This window comes from Macrobrachium nipponense, chromosome 2, assembly GCF_015104395.2.
Source record: "Macrobrachium nipponense isolate FS-2020 chromosome 2, ASM1510439v2, whole genome shotgun sequence".
In the NCBI taxonomy this organism is placed as follows: Eukaryota; Metazoa; Arthropoda; class Malacostraca; order Decapoda; family Palaemonidae; genus Macrobrachium; species Macrobrachium nipponense.
Window position 1 is genome coordinate 160,674,377 of NC_087201.1, and position 11,629 is coordinate 160,686,005.

General features: G+C 46.1%; 1 protein-coding gene across 1 annotated transcript in view; it reads right to left on the reverse strand.

Annotated features, from left to right (window-relative positions):
- Window positions 1-11,629, reverse strand: part of LOC135221351 (uncharacterized) — a 219,911-nt gene that overhangs the window by 18,545 nt on the left and 189,737 nt on the right. Inside the window, 2 exon segments of the mRNA XM_064259153.1 lie at window positions 5,126-5,256; window positions 6,764-6,960. Of these exon segments, the coding sequence (XP_064115223.1) occupies window positions 5,126-5,256; window positions 6,764-6,960 (328 nt within the window).

Here is an 11,629-nt window from a genome sequence, read left to right on the forward strand (position 1 = left end):
ACCTTCGATCTCTATCAAAGAGTGAAGGAGAAGTCTTCCTCGAAGGAAAGCTTCAATGGTGAACAGAATACTAAGACGATAGTTCCAGCCAAACTGGATATTCCCGTCCGATCTTCTCTATTCCAGGTTGGTCGCCTACTGTAAGATAGTTTCTTTCAGCAGCAGTCTTCTTCCCAATGCTAGAAATTCCAGGAATTTGAGCATAGGCGAGGTTCCCGATTATCATGTAACATCGGGGATTCTCGTCTCGCTCACTTTAGACCGTGGTCTCGCCTAAGTGTTTGGAGATCGTAAAAAACTCGAACACTGAATGCGCTAGAAATTCCTTAGAATTCTAAGCAGTCTGCGAAACCCCCACCGAATTCGTCAAACGATATCGGCTGGTGGTCCTCTCGATTCCCGTAGAAATCGAGAATGGGGCAGGATCCCTCCTCAACGACCGGGGCTTACGTCAGGTAGGACCCGAAGGTCCCCCCGGTAGCGCAGTCCCGAACGTGGGATCCTACAGAGAAATCTCTGTAGGATCCCTCCCCTTTCCCTCGTAGCCGTAAGGAGAGAGGGAATGGGGGAGGAATTGGATACTCGCTCACCTTCCCAGTGGAACTAGCAGTTGGAGAAGAATAGGAGCAGCCATCGCCTTGCGGCGATGGTCTCTCAGAGTCTGGGAAAACGTATCGTCAGGAGAAAACGTTTTCCCGCGGAGGGTTACGAACTCTCACTGTAGGTAAGGGTCTGCCGCCACTGTGAACGTCGTCTGGGTGGGGCTGATCGACACCTGACAGGGGAGAGCCGATACCGTCCTCCGACTCATTCCAGTCCTCGTCGAGGTCGAAACCTCTCAGGAGGACCGAAGGAGTATTTAAATACGGTGTCCGAAGACACGTAGAAACACCGCTGTCGCTAGTAGAGGAGGTGGAAGTAGCTTGATCGACCGGCCAGAACTGAGCGAGCCTCTTGAGCGCCCTTGTCCGGAGACGAGAGACTCTGGTTCGAGACAGAATCGGCAAGCTCCGATCGCGGCAGACCCACCGTCGGTTTGGGTTCCCTCTCGGGCCCCAAAACGACTCGAGCAGAGACGTGGGCTCTGCTGGTGGGAGAGGCAATCCTTCCGCAAGGTCATTATGCTGACGAATCAGCTTAATGACTTCTGCAATTTCCTCTGTATCTCGGGAGTAACCGCGTCTTGCGGAGTAGGACCGTCCAGTCCTTCCAACAAGAACAGATCCCGAGATACTCCTCCTTCCAAAGGAGGAATAGCGGCAGACCCCTGACGGTCGCCTCAGCTACTTGCACGTATGTCCTGGTCGGTCTAGAACCGTGCCTGGCCTCCATACGGTGTCATAGCGGGAATCGCGAGCGGCGCACCTCTCGCGATCACTCATAGGTACCTCGCTCCTCCCGGTGTAGCCCGAGGAGGTTGAAGGTACAGGAGAGGCAGACCTGACGCCCCCCCCCTAGCTCGCTGGCAGGACCAGCGTGCTTGGAGGGCTGCTGCTGATCGTCAACCCGCGGTGGCGATCGAGCAGCAGGCCTAGCCTTGCCGCTCGCCTGGGGCGAGAGGCTCGGCTGAGAACGTCGACGCTGATCTCTAGCTCAGGCGAGCTGTTGCCTGGTTACCATCTTCGCCCGGTCCCGATGGGAGCGGCGTCAGGTGACCTGCTAGGTTCGCTGTCTCGGTGAGACCGGCGAGCGTCCTCTCGGCGCGTCGAGCCGCTGGTACCAGCCGTGGCTGGTACCGACGGCCGCGGGGACCCCTTCCTCGCCTCAACTCGTGGCTGGTCAGCCGACCGTCAACGTCAACCCGCAAGCAGCCAGCTGGTCGCTGCGAGAGCGTCCACTGGCCTGACGAGAGTCGTCTGCACGACTCTCCCCAGTCTTCTGCTCCGCGCTTCGGTCTTGACGGCGAGCGAGCTCGGGCTCGTCAAGACTTTGGCTGGACGGTCTCGCGGGAGACCGTCCACTCGGTACTTCTCGCTAACGAGAAGCCGAGGCGGATCCTGGTTTAGCGGCAGAACCGCTAGAACCAGGCGAGGAAGTGCCAGCCGAAGCTGGTACTCCTCTGGTCCCCGTCTTCTTCTCCTTGGTAGAAGAAAAGACGGGCCCTGTTCCCGAGGGAGCAGGAGGACCAGCAGAAGAGCTCCCCGAATCGCCGGAGCGAGACGGGCCCTTAGAAGGTCCCGAAGGAGCCTTCTTAGGGGGGAAAACCCGGGTTACCAGCTGGTCGCTGCAAGAGCGGCCGCTGGCCTGGCAAGAGTCACCTGAGCGTCTCTCACCAGCCTTCTGCTCCGTGCCGCGTCTTGGCGCCGAGCGAACTCTGGCGCCGAAACTTGGCTGCACGGTCTCCCGAGGGAGAACGTACACTCGGGATCTCTCGCGAACGAGAGACCGAGCCGGAACCTGGCGTAGCGGCATCGCCGCTAGCACCAGGCGAGGAAGTACCAGAGCTAACCGATACTCCTCTGGTCCCCGTCTATCTCTTCCTTACGGAAGGGGAGACGGGCCCCGCTCCCGAAGGAGCAGGAGGACCAGCAGAAGGACCCCCCGTCCCACCGAGGTGGGACGGGCCCTTAGAAGTTCCCGAAGGAGACTTCTTAGGGGGGAAGGCAGCCTTCTTCTTCTTCGGCTTATGGGCCTTAGAAGTCGAAGGGGAAGAGGCAGCAGCAGACGATGAAGACGAAGATGACAGCTTCCTCTTCTCTCTCTTCCTCGTCAGCTCACGCAGGACAGTCGTCAGGTCCTCCATCCAGGCCGGAGCCGGGGCTATTGCCGAAGCAACACGGCCCGACTGCACCTGTCCGGAAGGACCTGGGACTGGGGAAGACACACCGTGGGCAGGACCAGCATGGACAGGCACAGGAACCAGGAGCGACAGGAACAGCAACCATCTCAGGAGCGGCAGGAACAGCGGCAGCGGTAGACCCAGAAGGGACAGCCAAGCCAACAGCGGGAATCACATCAGCGGCAGGTACGGCAGGCCCAGCGATCGCCTCGTAGAATCATCGGCAGCCAGCGGAACCTGGGTCCTGGCGCCCGGTCCAGGGGCGAGCTGCTGGAACAGCGGAAGTCTGGGGCAGGCAACACGAAGAAAACAGGCGGCGGCGGCAACCCCACCTCGGTACGGCTGCGGCCCTAGTAGCGGCAGACGGCGTCATCGACACAGCATGGGGAGTGTAGACCAGGAGGGGGGGGAGCAGCATAAGCGGCCGTGGTAGTAGTGGAGACCGCCCCAGACCTCGCTAGACGCTGCAGCAGCCCGTGGATGCTAGGCACGCCCTGCCTCCGCGGTGGTCCATACCTGTCCAAGGTCGTCTCCCACGGATGTAGCACCTGCGGTAACATAGATAGATTAGTAAGAGGGGTTCCCTCACGCACGGGGGGAAGACATGCCCCACCCCGAACGCAAGGAAGACCCCAAATACAAAATACAACGAAGAAGCTGAGCGGGGGGGCAGGAAGGAAGACGAAGAATCGGATACCAAGGGAGTCGCGGGAGAGCTTTCCGACGACTTCCTGGCAGACCTTCGCTTCCCCTACCCCCCCACACAGCAGTGAAAGTAATATGAAAATGAAACAGAATACTGCCCTTGCGATTCACTTCATAGAACTTAAAGGGGAAAAGATCAATTCCCGGGTAAGAACGGAAACTTGATCCAATAATATGATGCTATCATAAAATATATATGAAAATGAAACAGAATACTGCACTTGCGATTCATTTCACATAAAAAAATCGTAAGGATCAATTCCCGGGTAAGAACGAAAATTGATCCAAATTAAATTTCATGCAAATAAATAAATGAAAATGAAAAGAATATTGCAATTGCGAATCCACTTTCATTGCATTCTATTATACAAAATTAAAAGGCTCGTGCCGAGCGCAAACACACTCTCGGTAACGAACGCACAGGGCAAACATATAATGAAAAGAGTACTTACATTTTTCAATTACACACTTTCGCCCAAAATACATGACTCGGCGCGAGCGCGCCCGCCCTCGGCACCGAGGCATAATTCAAGGGTTCAATTCATGAAAAGAGAGGAAATCGCCGCATCTACGGCGATAACTCCATGTTGGTTCATAATTAAGTAATGAAAATGAAAACAGTGTACTTACAGTTTCATTTTCAAGTCAAACAAACCATTAGTAGAAAACACAATATAAACAAAGCATACGATGATGAAGCGGGCAGAGAGCGATGACGAACACGTCCTTCACACCCGCGGCCGAAAGCAAAAGTGGTTTGTTTACCTCCCAGTCGCGCGGCGCGCGACTGTCGGACAAGCAGTTAACTACCGTTCTCCCCTTGTTCGAAGCTTACGACCGTTCCAGCTGCCGCTAGCTACTTCCTATTGTTAAAGGACCGATGGTTTGTATTACGTATCGGAACAAATGATCATTTACATTAAGGAGGATGCAAAAAAGTCAAAGTAAGTAGGGTTGTAGCCTGCTAGCTGTTCACAAATGAGCCAGTCTGCCGCCCTAGGACAGGTAGGTGCATGCACTGCTAAATGAATCTGGAAGGTTTCTCTTTCTATATGGAGTGTTTGAAGTTTGGCTGTATGCACATTAAAGCTACTGTAAAGTAATGGGTTTGTGTTGAAATGAAAAAAAAATTATACCCCACCTTATGCAGTTTATAATGGCATTGAAAAACCTTTCACTATTTCACAATAAATAAGACTATATTTCAAGAAGAATGCATCTAGTTAGTAAAATAATGCAATCAATAACTTCACAACAAAAGTTCATTTCATATTCAACTGAGGTAGTAAATCTACATGTCAAATCAATAATTTGAGATAAAAATGATCTTAGGACAATTAAAATCTCTGACTTTGTGGCAAACTTAATCCATATAAACTTATCCCAAATAAAATTAATATTGGCAGTCAAGTTTCAGATGATCAAAGCGTATGCTAAATGAAAAGAAACAGGAACAGCATTGAAATGCAAGTAAAATTTGAAAGCTTCAAATGCACAACATCCAATATGCTCATGATACACAAACTACTCAGTTAATCCATAGAAAAAAATTACTGTAGATGTTATGGTACAGTGAAGCGTAAATTCAGTATATGTAATTTAACTAATAACTATGACAACTGATAAATCATAAAAACTTACCAAGTTTCTGAGCTGCATAACGCTGAGTAACTTCTAATAGAGCTTGGCCATATTTATCAAAGTTTGCCTTTGTTACATGAGGTATCTTTCTCATTTCTTCTTCACATTCTGGCAGGTTTCGAGACATAAGCCTGAAAGAAAACATTTTATTTATCACTGGAGATTTACATATATACAGTGTTACTATTACTGCAAACACACCAGAAGCAGAGTGATTTCACAGCCTCTTCATCTGAGAAGATTGAAAAACTAAGCTTACAGTTAAATTAACTGACACTGTGAGTACTGAATTATACTATAACAACTGCCAAGACAGAGATTGAGCAGTGAACTGCAGATGATTAAGTAAAAGGGGATGATAAAATTTAATTCTGTTGAATGTTATTGCTGCGTCAGTGGCATTAATCTTGTTGAGGTCATTCTCTATCTTTCTTGTAGCAGCTTTCTTGTTACTGATATGACAGGTCAGTAATGCACCTATAGTATTAGTCATAGTATGATATTGAAAGTATTGGTGTATTGGTGAACAAAATCTGAGAGAAGATACAGTAGCATTCTGTATATTTCTTTCTAATTCTGATAAAATGCTTAAAGATAATCTAGTAATAATTATTTGTTGCGACATTTCATCTGGTGTTCCAGACATCTTCTTGGCAAAGGGTGAGTGAGGGAGTGTGGTGTGGGTGGTGTAGTCCATCTTCCGAAATGTGATTGGCAGCGCGCGTAGAACTGGTCTCCCATTGGGTGTTGGGGGCCAGCTTCAAGATAGTCTCAAGACTTGAAGCTGGCCCCCAACAGCCAGAAGTTAAAGACCAATAACAGCAATTTTAGATAAGATAAGAAGAGTAAATTCCTCATTTCATGGATGATGTATAAATAACGTATAAATAAACTAATGAAGTTATCAATATAATATTCTATAATGTTAGCATATAACAGCATAGAAGCACCAATATACATATTTATTATTATTATTTCAGCAGATGAAGACTATTCACATGGAACAAGCACACAGGAGCCATTGACTTGAAATTTAAGCTTCCAAAGAATGTTGGTTTCAACCTCCCACTGCAGCAGTAACTGATCATGATACACAGGCAGTGATTTTTCAATGTCCTTGGGGGGCGTTAACCCGCACCATCTGAGAGGCATTCCATGACACTACCCACCATACAAAAATTGTTTATGTATTTCATTCTCTACCTTTCTAGTTTTTGATTAATGATTTTATCAGCAATTTGATACCAACAAAAACCTAACTTAACCCTGAAAACTTTCTGGTATCTCACAAAATGAACACTTTCAGAAATTTCAAAACCCTGAAGGAGTCTCTTTTGAGATTCTAGCCTCCTGATACTTAAACAGAATGACTATGGTGAAGAATACAAGTTGCAAGAAACAAAAATAATATGAAAAGTACTACAAAACATACTTTATTGACAAAACTAAGCATAACAGTGTGTGCTACCAAAGATTGAACATAGAACTTTACATAGAGGGAATGGTTTACTCTGTTTACCACTGTCTCACTTGCTAGAAGCACATTCAGTACAAGCACATTAGGAATAGTACCTATTCCGTTCTAAAGTCACCAAAATGAAAAGGTATGTCTCGGCTATGAACAATTTCAAAACTAACCTGAGGGCAACCATATTGATGATATTAGTATAATTGATGCCTTTTGATGATGCAATATCTTTGACAGTCTGCAGAAGAGCTTCATAACAATCCTTCTGTAGTGTTTTAAGCTCAACATCTTCTTCATCGTCCACACCTTCTGCAGTTGTGTCATTCCGACTATCGGAGCCACTAACATTTTTCATCTCAAACTCAAACTGTTATTTGAAAATTAAAATAATAACACTTTACTTAGGTTTGAAAAATGCAACATGTGCTACACAGAGATGAAAGAATTTAATGGAATTATCAATCACTGCTACATTTCTAAAGGTATTAGGATATTACAAAATGACATTTTTATAATTAAATACAATTTTGTATATACTTACCAAATAAATACATAGCTATTAGTTTCCACTTACACAGATGCTCAAGATTCGAAAAACACAGTAGCGTTCTTTTGTTTTGGTGTAGGTAATTGACCCCACCCACTTTCACGAAGGAATAGGTTATAAAAATGTCATTTTTATTTAAGTAACTTACCAAATAATTACAAACCTGAATCCCACAGTCACACGTGGAGGGATATACACGCATATACTACTCAAAAACACAGATATGGAGGTGAATTTGGAATAGAAATTTAGCTAGCATCATTACATGCCTGTTGTAACCTTACCTGATGAGGGAGACGCAGCAAGTAGATACTGCCTCTGGTCTAAGCTCCTCTCAACAAAGTGTTGCCTTTACTATTTATGAGGGCTTTGTAACATAGGAGTGAATCACAGGTTGCCAAAGCTCATAATCCAACGACAAAAGACCAGATAAATTTCACCTACACCACACATAAAAACAAGCAACCCAACCCAACCATAAAAATCAACAACTCCCAGGCTTCCCAATAACTTGACAATCCATTATCAAGGAGAGGAGATAGAGGAAAATATAAGGTACAGCTCCTATATTTCCTCCCCAAATACCATGCCAGCCATGGGGAAAGGGTCTAGCGTACTGCATTTTTCATACACTGTTTCAACATCATGGAGGCAATGCATAGCAAAAATTGGTTTGCAATTCCAAAAGGTAGATTGCAAAATTGCAGACAGCAAGAGATTTCACTTGAAGGCCAGCAGTGACGACTGCCCTTATTTCATGGGCTTTCACTTTACACAAAGGAAGAGCTTCATCTTGAACCTTCAAATGTGATTCCATAATTAAATTCCTTAGAAAAAAGGTTAAAGTATTCTTAGACAGTGGCCTTGAAGGTCTTTTTTTACCAAACACCATAGGTTTGTTCTCTCAATATAACACCTCAGTGCCCTAACTGGGCAAAGTACTCTCTCCTGATCTGAAGGGCCCTGGATTTCGACCAAGCTCTTGACGACAAACAAACGTGGCCAGGGGTTAGACGGATTCTTGTTTTTTGCTAAAAATCCCAGGGTTAGAGAGCAAACTGCATTGCCTTGGGAAAAACCCACCTTCATATCAAGCACTTGAAGCTTGCTCACTCTTTTTTGCCTCGATTAAGGACATTAAAAATAGTCTCCCTCGTCAGGTTCCTTAAGGAACAGGAATCAAAGGGTTTGAAAGAGGGCCTGAAATCCATTTACAAACTACATCCAAGTTCCAGGCAACTAATGGAGATTTCTCTTGCCTCAATGTGTCTAGCGATTTTATCAAATCACTGATATCTTGGTTTGTAGATGAACTTACTCCTGTGTTTGAACACAGAGTTCAACATACTCCTGTAACCTTTAATAGTACTACAGAGGTTGTTAATCCTCACAATGACCTCAGAAACAACAAGAAATCCGCAATTTGGGCTACAATGGTTTCAGAAGATGAGATGCGATGTTCCCGACACCAGTCTCTACAAACTGACCACTTTGCCTGGTAGAATGCAGCAGAAGATTGGTGCCTACACCCTGCAATTTCCTCTGCAACTTTTCTTACAAAGCCTTTCACTCTGACAAACTCCTGGACAGTCTGAAGCCTGTCAGAGAGTGGATAAATTTTGGTGATAGCGGTAAATGTAAGGCTGTCTGAGAAGCTTTCTCTCCTAGGGTAATAGTCTCGGATAATTTACCAGTATTCTTAGAAAGTCCGGGAACCATTCCTTCTGGGGCCAGAAGGGAGCTACTAGGATCATTAGCATGTTGGAGTGGGTGACAAAGTTCCCTCACAATGCTGAACAGTTGGAAAGTGTACATGTCTAGATCTGACCAATCTTGAATCATGGCATCTGTTGCCCCTGCCAGAGGATCTGGAGCTGGAGAGCAGAATAGCAGTAGGCGATGATTCCTTCACATTATAAACAGGTCTACTGACGGCTTTCCCCACACCTGTGGATTCAGTGTCCACTCTGTCGGTAGAACCTGTTTGCCCAAACTTAGCTTTTCTGCAAGGGCATTTAGCTTGCCCTGAATAAATCCGATCACAATGTTGGTTAGAGTGTCTTGTACCCATAGAAGGAAGTCTTTGGTTGCTTCGTAAAGTGAGAAAGAATGAGTTCCCCTCTGATTCTTTATGTAGGCTAGAGTGGTCATGCTATACGAATGGACCTCTACTGTCCTGTTGTATGCCTCTGTTGTGAAAGACTGATGAGCTAGGTGAATTGCTTTCAGCTTTCACGTTTATAAGTAACTCCTTTCTGGCTGGCAACCACGTTCTGGACACTTCTCTGTCGTTTAAAAGGGCTCCTCAACCTAGATTCGACGCATCTGTATACAATGTTAGATCTGGGTTCAGAAGGAGTAATAACTTCCCCACTAAAAATCTCTTCTAAAAGCCACCACTGAAGGTTCTCCTTGATTTCTGGAGTGTGGGGAACACACAAGAATCTGGAAACACCTTCTTGTGCCAACTGGCTCTTAGGTAAAATTGAAACACTTGGGTGTGTAATCTTCCCAATGGCACGAATTTCTCGATGGATAACTGGGTTCCTATGAGGCTCATCCATTCCTTTGCAGAGCAGGAAGGGCTGTCAAGAAAACTTTGGACTTTCCGTATGCAGGTGCAGACGATCGATTGTGTCGGGACTAACTGAGACTGGTTGAAGTTTATCAGGTCTAAATCCTGGACAAAGGAGTCTTCTGTAGGTCCTCCATACATCTTAATCTCGATGGGGACCATAGGAGCTAGCCATCCAAGAAAAGACTGACATTGATGCCCATGAGGTGAAGCCATTTTGCTAGAGGGGCAAGACCCGGGTAAATACCTGAGGGACTGTTGACAGGCCAAAACACAGAGCCCAAAACTGATAGACTCTGTCCTGGAAAACAAATCTCAGGTACTTTCTGGTGTCCTGATGTATTAGAAAATGGAAGTATGCATCCAGCACATTTATAGTTACCATCCAGTCTCCCTGGTGGATGGCTGACAGGACTGAGTTGCTTGTTTCCATTCTAAACCTCATTGTTTGGATGAAGAAATTCTGAGCACTAATGTCCAGGAGAGGCCTCCATCCTCCTGACGCCTTGGGGACAACAAACAGGCGGTTGTAAAACCCCACTGTGCTTAAATCCTTGACTGCGTCCACAGCTTGCTTTTTAAAGAGGGGTGACACTTCTTGAGAGAGAGGGGTGAAAACTTCTTTGAGGATACCAAGTAGGCTGTTAAGCTGATAGGAAAGTTTACCAAGAAAGGATTCTCCTTGAAAGGAATTGAGTAGGACTTTTAATAGCCCTGGTTCTATACCTCTGGCTTTCCATTTTCTTCAAAATTAAAGAAGTCTTACTCCCCTGGGGAAGTTCTGGAGGACCTGGTTCTCACTTGCAAGAGACTGGTCTGACTACAGTTTTTCTTGAAGTCAGCATCGAACGGAGGTTGGTTCGAGGATGAGATTGTAAGTGGCCCATACTGCCTCGAAGTGGCTGTTGCAACAGTGGGGAGGCTGTTCAACTGCTAAAGTAGACAAAGGTAGTCGACCTGGTTCTCTTGTACATTTGGCCAACTGAGCTAAGACGGTTACTGTTCCAGGATGGCTTGTGGAAACAAGCTAGAACAATCCAATGGGGTGAAAAGGAGAGAGGACCTCTGAGAGGGAGTGACTCCTTTAAAGGTGAAAGAATACTATTATTCCCTCTTTTTAAGAAGTCCAGTAGTAAAGATTGCCATAAGTTTTTGTGGACCATGTCTTATTGCCCTGTTGGCACAAGAGAACCCCCAACCAATCCAAAGAAGTTCTCCAGTCCTAGAAATTCATGACCTCAAATACTTTAAAAACATCTTTGAGATGGTCCAACTCAGATCCTGTAAATAAAATCCTGGCTGAGGTAAATGCAGAACGATGAGTCACATCAATGAGACTAGAGAAGTCCCTTTGGGAAGAGGCAGAAACTCCCAATGAAGGAGCTTCCTCGGTAGCATACAACAGGGAAGTATGTTGTATCAAGCGCAACAGACGAGTGCAGAAAACTGCCTTACTCAGGTCTTTCTTGATTGCCAACCAGGCATTTATGCAAGCCAAAGCTTTCCTGGAAGAGGAAAGCACCATCTTCAGTAATCTAAAAGCTCCTGCAGGTTGATGCATCAGGAACGCGGAGCCCTGTAAAGACAGGGCTGCCAGAGAGAAGAAAGACGGATAGCAAACCAAGAAGAACCTCAAAAGAGCCAAATAATTTGAGGTTGGCTGATCTTGGTCCAAGGGTTCTTCATCCGACAAAATTGTTGATGTAGCCAAGTCTGGAGAATCATGTGACACTGGAGGAGGCCTTTGCAACAGAATTAAAATATTATTTAGTCGACGCTGAACATGGGCAAAGGATGGGGTCTTCAACAGAGGAAGAGGTCACAACTGATGGGTCAGAAGAACGATGTTTTCCATTAGTCACTGAATTGTAGGTGAACCCTCCGACACAGGAGACCACTGGGGCACAGATGAGT